At 31.0% G+C, this 22124-nt stretch overlaps 5 protein-coding genes across 5 annotated transcripts; 4 read left to right on the forward strand and 1 right to left on the reverse strand.

Moving 5' to 3' along the window:
* Positions 1–1234: 1234 nt before the first annotated feature.
* OCT59_021633 (uncharacterized protein) lies at positions 1235–4045 on the reverse strand (the record flags this gene model as incomplete). The annotated part of the gene is made up of 13 exons (XM_025320883.2): positions 1235–1451; positions 1520–1685; positions 1760–1855; positions 1931–2102; positions 2172–2311; positions 2415–2616; positions 2687–2873; positions 2954–3105; positions 3178–3398; positions 3474–3542; positions 3630–3703; positions 3778–3853; positions 3922–4045. The coding sequence occupies 13 exons, from the start codon at positions 4043–4045 to the stop codon at positions 1235–1237; spliced, it is 1896 nt and encodes a 631-aa protein (XP_025170252.1).
* Positions 4046–4798: 753 nt separating this feature from the next.
* On the forward strand, positions 4799–6514 carry OCT59_021634 (uncharacterized protein; the record flags this gene model as incomplete). The annotated part of the gene is made up of 2 exons (XM_025311576.2): positions 4799–5522; positions 5634–6514. The coding sequence occupies 2 exons, from the start codon at positions 4799–4801 to the stop codon at positions 6512–6514; spliced, it is 1605 nt and encodes a 534-aa protein (XP_025170253.2).
* A 44-nt stretch (positions 6515–6558) lies between these two features.
* OCT59_021635 (uncharacterized protein) lies at positions 6559–7560 on the forward strand (the record flags this gene model as incomplete). The annotated part of the gene is made up of 1 exon (XM_066146661.1): positions 6559–7560. One exon carries the CDS (start codon positions 6559–6561, stop codon positions 7558–7560), a length of 1002 nt encoding a protein of 333 aa, XP_066005774.1.
* A 2080-nt stretch (positions 7561–9640) lies between these two features.
* On the forward strand, positions 9641–14666 carry OCT59_021636 (uncharacterized protein). The gene is made up of 2 exons (XM_025311577.2): positions 9641–10414; positions 10497–14666. The coding sequence occupies exons 1-2, from the start codon at positions 9685–9687 to the stop codon at positions 14441–14443; spliced, it is 4677 nt and encodes a 1558-aa protein (XP_025170254.1). The 5' UTR covers positions 9641–9684; the 3' UTR covers positions 14444–14666.
* Positions 14667–16515: 1849 nt separating this feature from the next.
* On the forward strand, positions 16516–22042 carry OCT59_021637 (uncharacterized protein; the record flags this gene model as incomplete). The annotated part of the gene is made up of 21 exons (XM_025320884.2): positions 16516–16768; positions 16987–17078; positions 17167–17182; positions 17268–17352; positions 17432–17520; positions 17601–17693; positions 17766–18059; positions 18144–18218; positions 18294–18385; positions 18461–18523; positions 18619–18653; positions 18725–18928; positions 18994–19967; positions 20046–20180; positions 20247–20342; positions 20422–20883; positions 20956–20978; positions 21051–21363; positions 21429–21475; positions 21550–21640; positions 21711–22042. The coding sequence occupies 21 exons, from the start codon at positions 16516–16518 to the stop codon at positions 22040–22042; spliced, it is 3864 nt and encodes a 1287-aa protein (XP_025170255.1).
* Between the last annotated feature and the right edge of the window lie 82 nt (positions 22043–22124).

Below are 22124 nucleotides of genomic sequence, written 5' to 3' on the forward strand. Positions count from 1 at the left end.
TTCAAGTTGTTGTATCTCTGTTCAATAAAAGGAAATATTGGCTTATTTTCTTGTTGAAAAAAGTCAATATTCAGCTACAATTGTTGTGCATTTTCCTGAATAAATGCTAAATAGATTTCAATGCGTCCATTGGATTGTTGGTCGGTAAAAACTGAATTTATTTCTTACAATTGATGATGGATTTTCTTTGTTTTGTTTTCTTCATTATAAATCCACGAATATAATCCAAGTGTTGATATACATAAAATGCCATACGAAACCTGGTGTTACATCTTTTGTATTGACGCCCATGCTTCTCTAAAATTAAATACCGGTAAATTATTTCAAGAATATTCAATAGTGTACATTAATTATAAATATACTAACCCAATAAGATTTAGTGCTAAACAAGGCAAATGAATTAAATGAATTAGTTGTGGCATTAGTGGTTTTAATACATCACGATAACACTTTCAAAAGGAATTTCCCATTGAACTAAAAATTTGAAATATTAACTGTCCAATTGTACAATTATTAACACTTTCTAAATAATCAACATGAACCAATTTTGTTGTACATTCCTTGTTGATTAATATGATTTTCAAATAATTTTGGTGAATATTCACGGCGCAAAGTACCTATTTTAGAATAAACCCTCCTTCATTACAATGTTCATGCAACCAATTTTGAAGTTTAGCCACTTTTTCTAATGGAATATCAGCCGCTACAAATGCATCCACTAAATTGTATATAATATTTTTTCGTTTCGGATGCAATCAACAATAGTTTGAATAGTTGGTTGTCCTTTTGCTCTTTTTTTCTTTTGTTTCCCATTATCAGTAAAAAAATAATCACGCGCACGCGAGAAAACACAACTGTAGAAGAGGGCATTTTTGATGTTGAAATATACACCTGCAATTATGATTGGCTATATATCACGTGCCTAAAATAACATTTTATTCCATTATACAGTAGAAATTCCGATTATTCATTTTTTATTAATAATGGAATATTTCCGAGTCTCTGGGAGCAAGGTCACTTCCGTACAGGCCAATTTGAAATCTGTACTTCAAACTTCATTCAACAGAACCGTCGAACTTCAACAACGAGATTCTAATCAGTGTATTCAGGACTCGGACGCACTACTACTATACAAATTTTTTTTTAATCATTTATTTATTTTTATATATACATTAAAGTTAAATATTATAATAATAAAAATTTCTATTTTATAACTTTAATACATTTAATAAAATTAATCTGAAAAACTAATAAGTAAATAAATATTTAAATACATTCCTTTAGCAATTATTCTATCAAGATGATCAAAATTAATATGTGGCCATTGCTGTTCAATTAATTTTAATCTCATTTTTTTATTACCATTATGATCTCCAATTGATATAAATTCGTTATAAGATTCAATAAATAATGGGGATAATTCTGTTGTAGATGGTGTTACTAACAATGTTCTATAAAAAGTAATGCATTTAATACAATTATATAAATTCTTTTTAAAAAACTAATTAAAGTAAATTACCTTTCAAAATTAGTGGAATTTTTATTATTTTGTTGAAAAATTATATGTCCTTTCCATATATTATCAACTAGAGAACTTTTAGATAACACTTGTTCAGATAACAGATTTCCTAGATTACTTAATGAAGAACCAGCCAAATCATAAATATTAACTTGAATGTTTGTACCTATTATAAAAAAACAATATTTTATAATCAAAAAAAAAATTATAAATAAAACTATAAATTAAAATAATAATAACCTCTCCATGATTTAGGATAACCAAGTAAATGGTGTGGTGGCATATAGGTTTTATAAAATATTATATTAGTAGTAAAAATTTCAGATTGATTTTTTACTGTAAATTAAAATTTGTAAATTAAATTAAACATAAGTTTACAATATTTTTTAAAACTAGCTCAATTAATAATACCTGGATTAGTTATTTTCTTTCCCAATTCACAACGAAAATATCCATTAATATTTTTACAATGTTTAAATCCCAATGACTGATTTTGTAATTTTTGCATTATAGGGACGATTCCTGCTTGATGTAATCCTCCAAATATTACGACGAAGACTAAATTAAATATAACCCAAACAGCCTATAAATACATATAAATTAATTTAATTATAAAAGGATTTGATATAACAAAATTTAAAATAAATTTTACCCAGAATAAAATAGGAAGCTTATGTAACCTATCCGATGGTACGATTATAACAGGAAGTAAAAGTGGTAACAAAAATCTTGCTTCTTGATGTGGAATAAGTGTTAAGAGTACAAATCCAAACAATCCACTATAAACAATCACTTAATAAAAAAAAGGAAAGCAGAAATGAAAAATAACATCTGAAATTTCAGAATAAGAATACTAATTTGGATAAATCATATATAGATTAATTGGGATTATTACCAGTTTTATATGTCCTTTTAGCTGTCCATCTCATAAACTTTACACTAACATTAAGGTCTTTCATAGTTAACAATGTAAGTGGGCCGAATAATAATACAAAATTATAAATGTGCAAATATCTAGGATGTAATCCATGTTGAGATAAATTTTCGGAATTTATATTATATATAAAATTATTCAATGGAGTGATAATAAATTTACCCTAAATTATTTAACGGAAAAAAAAATTAATAATTTTTAAAAGAAGAAAAAAAACTGCAAATTATACATACATGCCATCCAATTTTCATAAATTTTGCTGGATTACTCAAGAATTCAAATATATGATCGTTGTTAAGAATAACTCCACCAAACGTAACTTTTAATGTGCCAAAATATAAAGAATCAGCTAATACACATATTCCTGTAGTAGTAACTAATCCTAAACATGCTGGAAATAGTTCAGAGAATTTGCTATGCCTAAATCAAACATTAAGATATAAATAATAATAAAAAAATACTTCTTTTTGCTTAAAGTTGATACTTTATAATTCACACACCAAGATTTCCCTTGTGCTCTTGCAGATAAAAATATATAGTGAAGAAAAGCAATTCCGATAGGAAAAGCATATAAAATAAATGTAATCCTAGTAAAGAAGCCAAAAGCTGCAATACAACCAAATAGGAATGCAAGGTTTACCGGAAATTCATCCTATATAATAATTAAATTTGCCTTAATGTAAGATATGAGGATTAAGTATTCTTTAATTTAACCATATCATACTCTATCAGTAGAAGAATCTCCAGGTTGTCGTCGCAACGGAAATTTTGGTGTTGATCCTTTCACATATGTACAAAATAAAAGTGCTAATAAAATTAACTCGGCGGAATTTGAAAAAGGTCGTGTGTTAAATATAAGGACAACATAGGAAGATGCAAGTACTAATAATGACTGTATTGCATTGTTAGGGTAAAATAGTTGAGCAATTGTGTACACAGTGTAATCTATAAAGACAAAAACATCTATTTTAGAATAGTTCTTTAAAAAAATTAAGAAATTACTTTCAGTTAAATTTTTACCTATACCAAATGATAAGAAGAAAAATGACAATCTTTCAGTTATAAATACAGAATGTGAATTTATTATATCTAATTAAATAATAAAATATTTTGTAATCATGACCTCCTAAGAAAAAAAAACAAAACAAAAATATAATATGAAACAATTAAAATTACCACCATATCCAAATTTAATTGCCCACACATTTAATATTTTCAAAATATTGAAGGGAAGTCCTATAGTTAAAGCTCTAAAAACTCCATAGTTGTTATAAAATTATGTTAAGATTAAATGCCGAAATGCAAAAATTACACAAGTACTCACGGTATAACTATTGATCTACATTGAGGACTTTGTTCAAATTCCCAAGGTCTGAAAACTTCGTACCCAAAAACATCTCCTATATAAAAATTCATAATATTTTATCTTTTATTTTAGATCAATTAAAATAAAAAATATGATACAAACCACCCATAACTTCAGGAGATTGGAAAAATTCATCAGGATGAATATATCCAGGTAAAGTGGTGCACCATAATCTTAGCACACATAATGATAAATACAATGCTATATTATTAAAATCACGTATCATAGTTTCTATATGAAATTATATGAATAAAATTATTTTATATTAAATATCATATTTAGATAAATAATTTACAAATACACTTACTTAATATTTAGTCCCAGCTTATTCAGTTAGCTATTATTTGTTACAGAAACATTGTTTTGTGAACGTTTATCAATAAAAATAAAAAATGGTCGCTAATTATGATTAGCCGATCTTGAATTTATAGATCTACTGCTTATCATTACGAAATTAGATATTATTGGTTTAAATAATTATTGGTAACCGGCAAATAATAAATGGTTTGAAACACACATAGTATAATCAACTTGGACACAGAATATAAATTAGAAGAAACACAAAAATACTATTATCGCCTGCGTATAAGCGTGTACATGAACTTTAATTCGTACAATTTATATAGTTTTAGAAGTTCCGTCATTGAAACGGTAATTGACCATAAGCCACAAAGTGCCATAGCCATGTGTTACGCATAAAAGGTAGATACTAGATAGATAATTGATAAAAATTGATAAAATTAAGGCTTCGATCCGGCTGTGAATCTCGGATTTAAACAGACTATAATTTAGACCAACATTAAAGTATTATTATCCCAAAAATTTATACTAATTCTGCCCAAACTCATAGCTCCAGCGAAATTTAATGAAATTCAATACGGATGAAAAACCGGATAAAACCGCTACGGATCGAAGTACTAGATTGAGGGGCTCTCCTCCTTATTCAAATTTTCTATTCTTTTTACTTTGACTATAAAAAATGGGAACATTACTGGAACAACCTGAACCAGAAGTAGTCAAAGTTTCTATTCTAAACGAAGAATCGATAATTTTGGGATTTCATTTGACAAAATTTATGTTACGAGATATATTATCTAATATTCCTTCATCTACTTATGTAGTTATTACCGATAAAAATATTGCACCGATCTATCTTTCAAAGATTATTACTGATTTTGAAAAAGTTGCATCAAAATTAAATTTGATTAATACTACAAAACTAAGATTGATTACGTATATTATTTCACCAGGTGAGCAATCAAAATCACGAGATACAAAAGCTGAAATTGAGGATTTTCTTCTTGGTAAAGCATGCGGAAGAGATACATGTATTTTGGCTATGGGTGGTGGAGTTATAGGTGATTTGGCCGGATTTGTTGCAGCTACTTTCATGAGAGGCGTTCCATTTGTTCAAATTCCAACCACTTTACTCGCTATGGTGGATTCATCAATTGGGGGTAAAACAGCTGTTGATACTCCACATGGTAAAAATTTAATTGGATCTTTTTGGCAGCCGAAAAGAATTTATATTGACTTAATGTTTTTGGAGACTTTACCTGAGAGAGAATTTAATAATGGGATGGCTGAAGTTATAAAGACTGCGGCAATTAGCAGTGAATTAGATTTTATTAATTTGGAAAATGGAGTATCAAGTATTCGTGAAGCAGTATTTTCAAGTCCTAAAAGAAATGTACAATATCAAGGTAGTTTATTTTATACTAAATCAATATCATGTAAACATGTAAACATGTTATAGTACTAGCTGTAGTAGAAATAAAAACTTTAATGATTTTGTTATTTTGAATTATGTTTAGGTGCAATACTTGCGACCCGAACTCCTTCACAGTCATTACTATTATCTGTAATTATGACATCAGCTAAATTTAAGGCTGATGTTGTAACACATGATGAACGAGAAAGTGGACTTCGCGGTTTACTTAATTTTGGTCATACGATTGGACATGCCATTGAAGCCATTTTGTCTCCGGAATTACTTCATGGAGAGTGTGTTTCAATAGGAATGATTAAGGAAGCGGAAATTGCTAGACATCTTGGTCATCTCAATCAAGTTTCTGTTAGTAGATTGTACAAGGTTTTACAGGATTACGACTTACCAGTCTCATTAGATGAAAAAAAAGTCAAAGATTTGGTTGGCAAGAAATTTTGTGCTGTTGATAAATTAATGGAAATTATGAAGGTTGATAAGAAAAACCAAGGAGATCAAAAAAAAATAGTTATACTCTCATCCCTCGGAAGTACTTATGAGAAAAAGGCGACCATTGTTTCTGATTCCGTGATTCGTAAAATTTTATCACCCGTTATAAAAGTCTTACCTATTACATTATCTTCAAATATTTCATCAACTCATGTTACAATGACGACACCGGGATCAAAATCCATTTCAAATAGAGCTTTAGTTCTAGCAGCATTAGGAAATGGAACCTGTAGGCTTAAAAGTCTGTTATATTCGGATGATACTCAAGTGATGATGGTTGCTTTACAAAAATTAAAGGGAGCAAAGTTTGAATGGGAGAATGATGGCGAAACTTTAGTTGTTACTGGTGGTGGCGGCAATCTTCAAGTTCCTGATGATGAACTTTATCTTGGAAACGCGGGAACAGCCTCAAGATTCCTTACTACAGTCTGTACTTTAATATCAGCTGAAACGGCTAATCAAAAAAACTCACCACTTTAACTGGTAACGCTCGTATGAAGCAACGTCCGATTGGTCCTTTAGTTATGGCACTTCAAGAAAATGGATCTCAGATTCGTTATGTCGAAAATGAAGGATCTCTTCCTATTGAAATAACTCCATCACAAAACAAATTCAAAGGTGGCGAAATAAATCTCTCTGCATCTATCTCATCTCAATATGTTACATCTATTTTGTTGAGTGCACCTTATGCTTCTGAACCTGTAACTTTAACTTTAACCGGAGATAAGGTTGTTTCTCAGCCATACATTGATATGACAATTGCAATGATGGAATCATTTGGTATTAAGGTTGAACGACTTGAAGGTAATGTTTACCGTATTCCACAAGGAAAATATACAAATCCTAGTGAATATGTAATTGAATCAGATGCTAGTTCTGCCACTTACCCATTAGCCGTAGCTGCAATTACTGGAATTACATGCACTCTCCCAAATATTGGATCAACATCTCTTCAAGGTGATGCTGCATTTGCTGTTAAAGTATTAGAACCAATGGGTTGCACTGTCACTCAAACTGAGACAAGTACTACAGTTCAAGGTCCTCCTATTGGATCATTACGTCCATTACCCAATATTGATATGGAAACGATGACTGACGCATTTTTAACAGCATCTGTCTTGGCTGCAGTCGCATCGAATAATGAAGAAGAATGCATAACTCGAATTACCGGAATTGCTAATCAACGCGTTAAGGAGTGTAATAGAATTTCAGCGATGGTTCATGAGTTAAACAAGTTTGGAGTAATTGCATCTGAACTTCCTGATGGTATTCAAATACATGGGTCTAAAATTCAATCCCTCAAAGGCCCTATAAGTGGCGTAAAATGTTATGATGATCATCGCATTGCAATGAGTTTTAGTATACTTGGATGTGTTGTTCCAGATGGCACAATTATTCGTGAGAAAAAATGTGTAGAGAAAACTTGGCCTGGTTGGTGGGATGATTTAGAAAATAAGTTAGGAATGAATTTTCTTGGAGTTGATTTTGGGTCAAGTGATGATTTATTAAATCATAATGAAGCTTAGGATAAGTTTTTATTTCATATTATTGGTGGCGAGACTTTAAATTATCTTTAAGCTTGTAATATTAAAAGTAGTAAATAATTAGCGAACGGATAATCGTTAATTGATCATGTAATATAATTTATAGTAGAAAGAGTATATCTTTTTTTAATCAAATGCATCCCGCTAATTATAATTTTCTGTGAAAATTTTCTCGTTGTTAACGATGATATGTTTGAAATTCAACGTATGTGTTAAAATACAGTACATATAATGATTTATGAAACTTCTTTTTGTAGCAAGACAGATCTAAATTCCTAGATAGATTCGACTTTCAATTAGCATGCAAAAGTCAGCTTGGATCCAACCTGGTAAGCTAATTCATTAGTTAGTAATTTCACAAAGTTTTTTTGATATGATTTTTGGTTAATCGAAATTAAAGTTTATTTGCGCCTAGATCCAGATTTAAGAGAAAAATATTATATCGAAGTGAAGATTTTGAATTCAAAATGTAATATAACTTTACGAAAGAAAATATTATTATTTGCTATGATACTGAGTATTTGTACATTATGAAAATTCTTGATTATTAATATCTTTGGAATCTTGGATCATTCTATTTCTCCTTGTCCCAACATGCTTTAGTAATTAGTATTCTTGCATCCCTTGCTCTTAGCATTCTTTCCAGTAAGATATTATTCCACCCTCTTGCTTTTTTTTTTTAACTTTCCTTTAGTATTGTGATAGTGTACTATTTTCTTTATGATACTTAGGAATAAAAAAAAGAATAATCCCGGGCAGCGTATAAAATTCATGTGCACATTTTTTTTGGTGTACCCAATTTTTAAAATTTAACGTGCATTTTTGTACACAAAAAATTTTTCTTGTGCACATATGCACATGAAATTTTTTCCAGATTTTATACACTAGGAAGATACATTGTTGGATATGTATAGACATCATTGGTGTATCAATTATGTTAGCTTCTCAGTTGTTCCGAACTTTACTAGGCAAAATTTCAATTACGCAAGGCGTGCGAACTAATTCTTTTCCTTATTAGGAGATCCAATAGCTTACAAATGCCAAAGATAACAAAGTACCTATTTTTGCAATCTAGTTAGTATTCGAGTGAGATATTAATATATGTATTAAACTTCAATTTTTTAATTCATCCTTACCTAATTCACAATTTGGATGCAGATTAGTTACATGTATTCTTGCAAATTCTTTTGCTTTTTCAATGTCTTTTTTTTTCCTCCGGTCAAATCGCCGTAACATTACATAGTATGTGTTATATTTAATAATCAGACAATCTAATTATAAAAATAAATATGCTAAATGTGCATGATACAAATCAATTGTTACTAAAAAACATCCACTTTACAGACAATAATATGACAATAGTTATGACAATATGCAACCGTAATACAATCATAATACCGGCAAGCTACTACAACTATTATTTCCTATATTTACTATAGTGCGAATTAATAATTAATTCGGAATCAAATCAAGAGTGTATTTCGTTTATATTTGTTCCTGTTAAATCGTTATTGAAGTAAAAGTTAATAAACTCTTGACCAATATTTGGTGCAGATACACAAATCTGGGTTATGTTTTAATTAAATCATAACCATTCATCTATAACATTGTATGCCAACTAATCAAAATCTACAATTATTATTGATTATAATATAATTCCAAATTTATTTTTATTTTTACAATAATGATACTATTGTGAATACTCCTTAAAATGGAAAAATCATACATTAATGTTTCATAGTATTGAATCAAATCCATTTTACTTCAGAACCGATCTGGATCAGATACGATCCGGACTCGCAATTTCAATTCATTCGTTAATAAATTTTCTATGGCTCTTATAATAAAATCTGGTTAAATCAGAAAATTCCCCGATAAGTTTTTAGTATCAAAAATTATCAGAAAAAAATTATATTTTATTATCGTTGTAGTCATAATCAGTAATAATTGATTAAATTGATTTAATTGATTATCATGTGGGGCTTATGCAGATTTCTAGCTAAAAACCTGTTTAATTTAAATTTATTGATTATAAATAAACGTATAAATAAACCGAATTAAAAAAAAAATTATTTAAAAAAAAATTTTGACCGTTAATATACAAAAATGACATTATTAGAACAACCCGAACCAGATGTGGTGAAGGTTTCTATTTTAAATGAAGAATCAATAATTTTGGGATTTCATTTAACAAAATTCATGTTACGAGATGTGATATCTAATATTCCTTCATCTAATTATGTAATCATTACTGATGAAAATCTACCACCAATTTACCTCACAAAAATAAAAGAAAATTTTAATAAAATTGCATCAGAAATAACGTCAGCAAAAGATAAAAAGACACCGGAACCAAGATTAATTACTTATGCTGTTCCATCAGTTAGACGAGCAAAAACACGAGATACCAAAGCTGATATTGAAGATTTTCTTCTTAGTAAAGCATGCGCAAGAGACACATGTATTTTAGCGATGGGTGGTGGTGTTATAGGTGACTTGGCCGGATTTGTTGCAGCCACTTTCATGAGGGGTATCCCTTATGTTCAAATTCCAACCACTTTAATTGCTATGGTGGATTCGTCAATTGGGGGTAAAACAGCTGTTGATACACCGCATGGCAAAAATTTAATTGGATCTTTTTGGCAGCCGAAAAGAATTTATATTGATTTAGTATTTTTGGAAACCATTCCGGAAAGAGAATTTAATAATGGGATGGCTGAAGTTATAAAATCTGCAATAATTAGCAGTGAACCAAATTTTATTAATTTAGAAAATGGCGTATCGAGTATTCGTGAAGCAGTATTTTCAAATCCTAAAAGAGATGTGTCATTTCAAGGTAGAAATTTTAATTTATTTTTTTACTTGATCAAAACATTAAAAAATTTTTGTATAAATTAACCTATAAATAACAATGTTAGGTGCGACACTGGCAACTCGAACTCCTTCACAATCCTTGCTATTATCTGTAATTATGGAAGCAGCTAAATTTAAAGCTGGGATTGTAACAGATGATGAGAGAGATAGCGGGATCCGTAGTTTACTTAATTTTGGTCATACGATTGGACATGCCGTTGAAGCCATTCTATTTCCGGAATTACTTCACGGAGAATGTATTTCAATAGGAATGATTAAGGAAGCGGAAATTGCTAGACATCATGGTCATCTCAATCAAGTTTCTGTTAGTAGATTGTATAAGGTTTTACAAGATTACGGCTTACCAGTCTCATTAGATGAAAAAAAAGTCAAAGATTTGGTTGGCAAGAAATTTTGTTCAGTTGATAAATTAATGGAAATTATGAAGGTTGATAAGAAAAATCAAGGAGATCAAAAAAGAATAGTTATGCTCTCATCCATTGGAAATACTTATGAGAAAAAGGCGACCATTGTTTCTGATTCCGTGATTCGTAAAATTTTATCACCCTCGATCAAAATTCTACCTGTTACATCATCTTCAAATAATTCATCAATTCATGTTACAATGACGACACCAGGGTCAAAATCCATTTCAAATAGAGCTTTAGTTCTAGCAGCATTAGGAAATGGGACTTGTAGACTTAAAGGTCTGTTATATTCGGATGATACTCAAGTGATGATGGTTGCTTTACAAAAATTAAAGGGAGCAAAGTTTGAATGGGAGAATGATGGCGAAACTTTAGTTGTTACTGGTGGTGGCGGCAATCTTCAAGTTCCTGATGATGAACTTTATCTTGGAAACGCGGGAACAGCCTCAAGATTCCTTACTACAGTCTGTACTTTAATATCAGCTGAAACGGCTAATCAAAAAAAACTCACCACTTTAACTGGTAACGCTCGTATGAAGCAACGTCCGATTGGTCCTTTAGTTATGGCACTTCAAGAAAATGGATCTCAGATTCGTTATGTCGAAAATGAAGGATCTCTTCCTATTGAAATAACTCCATCACAAAACAAATTCAAAGGTGGCGAAATAAATCTCTCTGCATCTATCTCATCTCAATATGTTACATCTATTTTGTTGAGTGCACCTTATGCTTCTGAACCTGTAACTTTAACTTTAACCGGAGATAAAGTTGTTTCTCAGCCATACATTGATATGACAATTGCAATGATGGAATCATTTGGTATTAAGGTTGAACGACTTGAAGGTAATGTTTACCGTATTCCACAAGGAAAATATACAAATCCTAGTGAATATGTAATTGAATCAGATGCTAGTTCTGCCACTTACCCATTAGCCGTAGCTGCAATCACTGGAATTACATGCACTCTCCCAAATATTGGATCAACATCTCTTCAAGGTGATGCTGCATTTGCTGTTAAAGTATTAGAACCAATGGGTTGCACTGTCACTCAAACTGAGACAAGTACTACAGTTCAAGGTCCTCCTATTGGATCATTACGTCCATTACCCAATATTGATATGGAAACGATGACTGACGCATTTTTAACAGCATCTGTCTTGGCTGCAGTCGCATCGAATAATGAAGAAGAATGCATAACTCGAATTACCGGAATTGCCAATCAACGCGTTAAGGAGTGTAATAGAATTTCAGTGATGGTTCATGAGTTAAACAAGTTTGGAGTAATTGCATCTGAACTTCCTGATGGTATTCAAATACATGGGTCTAAAATTCAATCCCTCAAAGGTCCTGTAGGTGGTGTAAAATGTTTTGACGATCATCGCATTGCAATGAGTTTTAGTACACTTGGATGTGTTGTTCCAGATGGCACAATTATTCGTGAGAAAAAATGTGTAGAGAAAACTTGGCCTGGGTGGTGGGATAACTTAGAATCTAAGTTAGGAATAAATACTGTCGGTATTGATAGTGGATCACATCACGATAGTATTATTTTCATTGGTATGCGTGGCGTTGGCAAGACTACATTAGGAAGAGAAGTTGCAAAAGCGTTAGATCGGGAATTTCTCGACTTAGACCATCATTTTGAGGCCACATTATCGACTCCGATACCCAAATTTATCGAAGAACATGGATGGGATGCTTTTCGTGATAAAGAATCTGAAATTCTTCGATCGTTATTAAATACACATGCTTCAGATTATATTATAGCATGTGGCGGAGGTATAGTTGAACATCCAGCATCACGTGAGCTTTTGAAACAATATTCACAAAATCATGGTGAAGTTGTTCATATTGTAAGAGATATGAATGATGTAATCAGATATTTGAATAAAGACACTTCGCGTCCAATGCTTAGTGAAGATTTATTTAACGTCTGGAATAGACGTAAAACATTATATAATGAGTGCTCAAATGTTGATGTCAATACAATCAATACAATCGGTGGGATGACTGTTGAAAATATTGTCGAAATTATTAGAAAAACGAGGCGTACATTTTTTATTTCCTTAACTTTTCCGGATATAACTCCCGCATTAAAAATTATGCCTACCATTACTCACGGAGTGGATGCAATTGAACTAAGAGTGGATTTGCTTTCAGAAAATGGAGACATGCCTTCTGTTGAATACATTCATGATCAATTAGCAAGTTTAAGACGTTCATCATCACTTCCAATTATTTTCACCATAAGGTCGCAAAGTCAAGGTGGAAAATATCCTGATACGCAAGAAACAGAATATTTTAATCTTCTGGAGCAAGCTATCAAGAATGGATGCGAGTATATAGATGTAGAAATCCATAAATCTCCAAAACTGATAGATAATTTGATTAAAATGAAAGGGAATACTAAAATAATTGCTTCTTGGCATGATATTCCTGGTATTATGAAATGGGATGGTGAAGAAGTTAGACGACGGGTTAGAACCGCCCATAATATTGGTGATATCATTAAAATAGTTGGACGTGCGAAATGTCTTTCCGATAATTTTAAATTACGAGAATTTGTTGAATGGCAACAACAGCATATTAAGAAACCAGTTATTGCAATTAACATGGAAGTTGAAGGACAACTTTCTCGTTTACTAAATCAAACGCTTACTCCTGTTACCCATCCATTGCTTCCATCAAAAGCTGCTCCTGGTCAACTTTCTGTTAACGAAATTCACAAGGGCCTCCATTTAATCGGCCAATTACCAAAGAAAAAATTTTATATCTTTGGAAATCCTATAGCTCATTCTATGTCACCTACACTTCATAACACTGGTTTTGAAGTATTAGGCTTACCACATCATTATGATTTATTTGAATCCGAAGATATTGAAGCGGTTAAGCCCATTATCGAAGATATTGAGTTTGGAGGTGCATCAGTGACAATCCCGCATAAAATAAGCATTATTCCATTTTTAGATCAAATATCTGAACATTCTAAATTAATAGGGGCGGTGAACACAATTATCGTCACCGAAAGTGAAACTGGACGTAAATTAATCGGAGAAAACACAGATTGGTTAGGAATTTATTCTTCGATCAAACCTTTAATTGAAATCAATTCCGAAACAATAGGTTTAGTTATTGGAGGAGGTGGAACTTCTCGTGCGGGAATATATGCACTACATCAACTTGGAGTACATACGATTTATTTATATAATCGTACGCAAGCTAAGATTGAAGAATTAAAAAATCAATTTCCTAAATATGGAATTGTTGGTTTGTCATCACTTTCTGATGAACGAATAAAACAAAAACCTCCACGAATAATCGTGTCTACTATTCCTGCGACTTCTAATATAGAAATTCCTTATGAACTTTTTGCATCTGGTAAAGGGGGTGTAATAGTTGAAATGGCATATAAACCAAGAAGAACTCAATTATTAGAAAAGGGTGCTGAAAATGGATGGATAGGTGTTGAAGGAGTACAAGTTTTAATTGAACAAGGTTTATGCCAATTTGAAGAATGGACAGGAAGAAGAGCACCAAGAAATATTATCGAAGGAAATGTTCACAGAAAATATAATAATTCTTAATACATATAGTTAAAAACGTAATATTTTTGCATAATATTTAATACCATGTATATACATTATATTATTATAGAACTGCAAACTAACTTCTGTCCGGGATAATTATTAATTTATTATAGACCCATTTTCTCTTTACAATGAATTATTAATATTATTTTGATACTATGTTGCCATTTTAAATATAATAAAAAAAAATTTTTTATTTGTTTCTTCTTGTAAAATAGCATTTATTACGAAAGTTCCCAAAGTGAGCGGTAACACATTGTTATAATCTTGACTACATAAAATACAAAATAAATTTAATTACCATTTAAAAAAAAATAAAATTTAAAGAACTATTGTTTTTATCGTCGTCTAATCTGTTAAATGTTAATTTTTGAAACTGTCTTTTTGAAAGAAAGTCACGAATCACGTTACTCTAAAGTTTTGATGATCACGTGCTCAAAATTTTCGCTGTGCATTGGTGGTAATATAGTAAGCACACTGTAAGCACCATACACTAATTACACTATCCTTAAAGTTGAATTTAAAAGCCGTCAGTCGTCAAAGATTCAACAAAACCACTTCCAGCTCATCATTCTATCAAATTAACAATATTCGATCATCAATACATATCCTAAATTTATTTGGTTTAAAAAGCCAAAACACATTATGTAAAGAACGGTCAGCCGCAATGTCCCTAATGACTGTAATAACTGGCTTATTGAATTATTAAATATTCTTGAATTGATTCAATGTACGTTCCCAACTTAAACAACAAAGGAAAACGAGTCGAAACTTTTTAAGCTGCTATTAACATATAAGAAAATTTACATAGCCGCAGTCAAGTGTATTATAATTCGGCCAAAGAATGTACTTTATATATGTCTAGTAGTTTGTTATTTAAATCAACCTACCTTCAATAAGTTCATACTCTCTACTTCCTTAACAAATATCCCTTAAACGTTTAGTAGGTCAATATTGTGTTCTTGCTGATTTGAATCATGATCGAAGGAGATTCGCTTCGGCTGTTTGACCATTTTGAATTCTTTGTTTGTACATTTCTTGAAGAGGGAAAAAGTTACTATTGTTTTATCTTCAAGAAAGCTATTCCATTCAGGAAGAAATTAAAATAATTAAAATGATCAAATTCTGATTTTTTATTTTATGAATTAATCACTCTTAATTGAGAATTTCCTAAGTTGTACAACGTTTAAATTATTTATAATAATTGTATTTCGTAAACCTTATAATTAAAAAATTAGCTTTAGGAGTAGGAATAAAGGAAAATAGTCGACAATTCGAATTTGCCAAGTACGAAAGCTTTCATCTTCATAGCCTGAAAACTACCAATTTTATTGTTATTGTTAAGAAGTAATTGTTTCTTTCTTCTATCGGCAATCTTTTGACTTTTTTTCCGTCCGCAGCCTCACAAATTAGTATTGAACAGTTAATAAATTAATTAAAAATCTTATGCATTTAACCTTCCTTATATATATTTTTGCATAACACTAGTGAATTGATCATTTGATCTATTCCATCTTTTACGCTTTTTCGCCACTCGCATATGATTTGAATATACGTGCTACACTATAAAATAATTATGCTACGATATTAACAAAGAATTTTAAAGATAATGAAAAGAAGATTTCTAGAATTTTTAAGAATTTTCAAACTTGTCGAATAAATAAACGCGTCAGCATCTGTTTTGTTTACCGCCGGAGTTTGACACTTTGACTCGGACTTTTGTATTTATGAATGAGATGAGGTTTAAATTTCTTTCCATTCATTATAAAATCAAATAAATAGATACTTGAGCACTTAGCCCCTGACGGTCTAACTAAAGTTGATTGTGTTTTATTTCTTTATTTTTAACCTTCATCTCATAACTGATAACCTATGGAGGTATTGCGCCTAAAAGGAAATAACACAATAATATCTAGTTGATTAGTATGCTTTGTATTACAATAATTAAGCTTGATGATCTTTTTTGCTTTTTTTTATATAAAGCACATTTTTGGATCATCGGATAGTTAGTTAAATCATTTAATCATTTCCATTTCTTCAATACAAAATTTATATAATATTAGAAAATCATGACAACGAAAACTCAGGGCGGAATCAGGATTTGCATAGATAGAGGAGGAACTTTTACGGATTGTATTGGAAGTATTCCTGTTCCAATATCAGAAGAATATCCAACAGGTCGAAAAGAAATAGTAGTTAAATTATTAAGCGTAGATCCTCAAAATTATCCTGATGCTCCTCGAGAAGGTATTAGAAGAATTTTGGAAATAGCTTCTGGAAAATCTTTTCCTAAGGATAAACCCGTAGAAACTTCGCTAATTGGTAAATATTCTGATTAACTATAAAATTAACTAACTATATTTTATAGGTTCCACAACATATTTCATAACAATAATAATATAAAGGATTTTCTTCCTTTTATAATTATAAAGATATTATAACAATTTAAAGATAATTTATAGTGAAAAAGATCAATTGAATAAAATTTTTGTAAAATTATAATTTTTATTCTATAAAATGTTTTAATGTTTTATTACCAGAATCTATTCGTATGGGAACAACAGTTGCTACAAATGCACTTTTGGAAAGAAAAGGAGAAAGATGTGCACTTTTAATTACCAAAGGATTTAAGGTAAAAATCGCATCATAATTAACTTTTTATCTATGCCGATTCTTGTTTTGATCACAAAATTTACCATACTTAAAAATAAATTAAATAGGATCTCTTATTGATTGGTATGAACTATATAATTCAAAGGTGGTTACGATAGTTAGAGAATGTTAAAGTTGGTTAGAAAATTTTTTTTTTTTGCTTAAATAGGCAATCAAACTCGCCCAAAAATCTTTGATCTTGCTATTCGTAAACCCGATGTTCTATATCAACGTGTTGTTGAGGTTGATGAACGGTATTAATTTATTGCCTATATTTAAAAATTTTGGTTTTAATATAAATCTAATATATATATGTGCGTGTATATATAAAAGAGTCTCCCTGGTTTCTGAAGGATTAAATTCTTCAAAAGATATATTCCAAGGAGTTTCTGGAGAATACGTAAAGATATTCAAAAAGCCAGGTATATAATTATATTCTAATTATAAAGTAATTCATTGTTCACAATAAGTTAACATGTTTTTTTTTTAAAAAACAATCAAGACTTAGAAAAAGTCAAAGAAGATTTACAATCTTTATATGATGATGATTTTAGAAGCGTTGCGATTTGTCTGTTGCATTCATACACTTATCCAGGTTTGAATCAATTTGGATTAGTTTTTATCAGTGTTCATAACTAAAAATATTAATCACTTAACCTTTTTTAAGAACATGAACGTTTGTTGGGAGAAATTGCAACATCTATAGGATTCACGCATATTTCATTATCATCTTCCATAATGCCAATGATTAAAATTGTTCCTCGTGGAACCTCTTCTACAGCTGACGCGTATTTAACACCTTGTATTCGGAAATATATTGATGGGTTTGTTTCTGGATTTGATGAAAATTTAACGAAAAATGCCAGATTGGAATTTATGCAGAGTGATGGTGGTCTTGTACCAGTTAATAAATTTTCCGGTTTTAGAGCAATATTATCAGGTCCTGCTGCCGGGGTTGTTGGTATAGTATTTCATTTTATTTTTGCAAAATTCTTTATTAAAAAGAAATTCTCGCGTAATCAAGAAATTTTTTAAATGAACATAGGTTATGCCTTAACTTCATACAACGAAAATGAAAAAATCCCAGTTATTGGATTTGATATGGGAGGAACAAGCACAGGTATAATATTTGTTCCTCAATAAATTCATTCGGTTTGTTCTTGACATTTATCAATTAACAGAGAATTTAATTCAGATGTGTCTCGATATGATGGTCATTACGAGCATGTATTTGAAACAACAACTGCAGGTGTAACAATTCAGGCTCCTCAGCTGGATATCAATACGGTATAATATTTTGATCAAAATATACTGTAATATGTTTTATCTTTTTACTTACATTTTATAAACTTTGATTCATAGGTTGCTGCTGGCGGTGGTTCGCGTCTATTTTTTCGCAATGGAATGTTTGTTGTTGGTCCAGAGGTATTCATAACATTTTCTTGATTATGGATAAAAGGATAATGCATATACAAATGTCTTATTAAATCGTAACTGAACTCTTCTTTTTATCTTTATAGAGTGCTGGCGCACATCCCGGACCCACATGCTATAGGTTAGTAAAACAAATAGCTTGTTCTTCATGTTAAAACGTTAAATCTCTAAACCATTAAATCATATATATAGAAAAAAAGGACCTTTAACTGTTACTGACGCAAATCTTATCCTTGGTCGACTTGTCCCGGATTATTTTCCCAAAATCTTTGGACCAGATGAAAACCAACCATTGGATTTAGAAGGAACAACTCAAAAGTTTCAAGAAATGTCAAAAGAGATTAATGAATTTATTAAAAGTGATAAGGAAATGAGCTTGGATGAGATCGCATTTGGGTAAGCTAATATAGAGTTTTGAACTTATTTGCATTTACGTTTCTAATTTTAATGTAATTTAAAAGATTTATAAAAGTTGCAAATGAAACTATGTGTCGACCAATACGCGCTTTGACTGAAGCTAAAGGCTATGATACATCCATGCATATTCTTGCATGTTTCGGTGGAGCTGGTGGACAACATGCATGCGCGATAGCTCAAAATTTGGGCATTCGAAAGATCTTGATTCATCGTTATAGCTCAGTTTTGTCCGCATATGGTTTGTCGTTAGCAGATGCTGTTTATGAAGTACAAGAACCAAGTGCCGAAATTTATTCTGATAAGTCACTACCAAAAATAAAAGAAAGAATTCACGCCCTGTGTGAAGCATGTACAATAGAGCTTAAATCACAAGGATTCAAAGATGAATCGCTTATTAAACATGAAATCTACCTAAATTTGCGTTATCAGGGGACTGATTTCGCTTTTATGACCCTGAAACCAAAAGATTCTTGGGATTTTTCAGGAGCTTTTGTTAGTCAATATCAACAAGAATTTGGGTTCACGCTACCAGATCGAGAAATTTTTGTGGATGATATTAGGATTCGTGGAATAGGTGGGGATGCTAGTATCACACGGCATGACGAGAAGATCGATCAAAAGTTAGTGAATCCTTCTCAATGTAAAGAGAAAATTTCTGTTTATTTTGAAGGTGGAAGACTTGAAACTCCAATATATCTTTTGGAGCATCTTAAAGTCGGAGATAAAGTTCCTGGTCCCGCCATGATTATAGACGCGAATTCTACAATTATTGTAACTCCAGGATGTAATGCGTTGGTTACTTCTTCGTATATAATGATTACTGTTGGAAGTGATGTAAAGTCAAAGGTCACAACTGAATTAGATCCCATTCAACTTGCAATATTTGGACATCGATTTATGAGTATTGCAGAACAAATGGGAAACACTTTACAGAAAACTTCTATTTCTACAAACATAAAAGAGAGGTTAGATTTTTCTTGTGCGCTTTTCGGAGCTGATGGTGGTTTAGTTGCCAATGGTATAATTAATATATTTAAATATTATTTCCTTTATAATCTATTATCAATTATTGATTATCTTTTGCTTTAAAAATTAGCACCACACATTCCTGTGCATCTTGGTAGTTTAAGTCATGCCGTGAAATATCAAATGGACTATTACAAGGATAAGTTAGAAGATGGCGATGTAATTTTAACTAACCATCCACAGGCTGGCGGTTCACATTTACCAGGTAATATTGATTTAATTGATTGTTATTTAATATATCAAAATTAATTTATGCATTCATACTTTGTAGATATTACTGTGATTACGCCCGTATTCAATGAAGGAAAAATTGTGTTTTTTGTTGCGTCTAGAGGACATCACGCAGATATTGGTGGAATTTTACCTGGTGAAAATTCAATTCAATTAAATTCCTTTTTGATTCTTACAATAATTATATATTTAATATTGACTTGATATCGATTTAGGTTCTATGCCGCCGAATTCGAAAGAATTATACCAAGAAGGAGCTGCAGTCAAATCATTTAAGCTTGTTTCTAAGGGCAGGTTTGATAATGACGGTATAGTGGACATCCTTTTAAATCAGCCTGCCAAATATCCCGGATGTAGTGGCACAAGATGTTTGCGTGACAATATTTCTGATCTTAAAGCTCAGGTGGCCGCTAATCATAAAGGCATAAAACTTGTTAAAGCTCTCATTCAAGAGTACGGACTAGATGTTGTTCAAGCTTATATGATGCACATAAGATATAATGCTGAATTGTCTGTGAGAGAATTATTAAAAGATGTGAGTAGTCGAATGGACTCTAATATATTAAAAGCTGTTGATTATATGGATGATGGAAGTCCAATTCAGTTAAAAATTACGATTAATGAAAAAGAGGGAACAGCAGAATTTGACTTTCAAGGCACCGGGCCAGAAGTTTATGGTATTTTAATAATTATATATATATATTTTTTAATTACTAGGATCATTGATTAATCTTATTTTCTCCATATAGGAAATACAAACGCTCCACCTTCTGTATGTTATTAAAATTTATTTGACTAATTCTACATTTAATATACATGTTAATATATAATTTTTTTTTTTAAGATCACATATAGTGCAATTATTTATTGTCTTCGTTCCCTTATTGTAAATGAAATACCTTTAAACCAAGGATGCCTTTCTCCCATCGATATCAAGATTCCAGAAAGATCACTTTTAAACCCATCTGATAAAGCCGCTGTTGTTGGTGGCAATGTACTGACTTCACAACGTCTTGTTGATGTTATTCTGAAAGCATTCCAAGCATGTGCAGCTAGTCAAGGTGATTGTAATAATCTTACCTTCGGTAAAGGCGGAAAAACTGACGATGGGACAAAAGTTGAAGAAGGATGGGGTTATTATGAAACAATTGCAGGAGGTAAATAATTGTAATTCCGGTTTCTCTTATGTATTTCTATAAATTGACTTTTATTTTTACTAAAGGTAGTGGGGCTGGGGCCACCTGGAATGGCCAAAGCGGCGTTCATGTAGTACGTTTAATTCAAACATTTATATATATTGGATGTTTCAAAATATTTTACATAATTTAACTTTTTATTTATAGCATATGACAAATACAAGAATTACAGATCCAGAAATACTTGAAAGAAGATATGATCATTCAATACTATTACGAGAATTTTCACTTCGAAAAGGTAATTAACATTAATATAACATGTAGATTAATGAATGTTCGCAATATTCAGTTATTTATTTCATTTTCAGGTTCTGGAGGTGCAGGACTTCATAAAGGAGGAGATGGAGTAATACGTGAGCTTGAATTTCGTGAACCACTTCAAGTGAGTATACTTTCAGAAAGACGTGTTCACCATCCTTATGGATTAAAAGGCGGTAAAGACGGTTCAACAGGACTTAATTTATGGATTCGCAAAGATGAAAATAGTGATAAAGTACGTACCATTAATTTAGGAAGTAAAAATACTATTAAAGTAAACATAGGTGATCGTATTGTCATTTGTACACCCGGTGGTGGAGGATGGGGTACACCAACCTCTAACGAAGATCAAGTTGACGAAGCTGTTTCGAGATACTTGTGAATTATAGTATTTATTTTAAATATTGACTGTTAGCTTATAATTCTCTTTTAATTTATTAATAAATTAACAAGAATTTTTTAAT

Source organism: Rhizophagus irregularis, chromosome 30, assembly GCF_026210795.1.
Source record: "Rhizophagus irregularis chromosome 30, complete sequence".
Lineage (NCBI taxonomy): Eukaryota > Fungi > Glomeromycota > Glomeromycetes > Glomerales > Glomeraceae > Rhizophagus > Rhizophagus irregularis.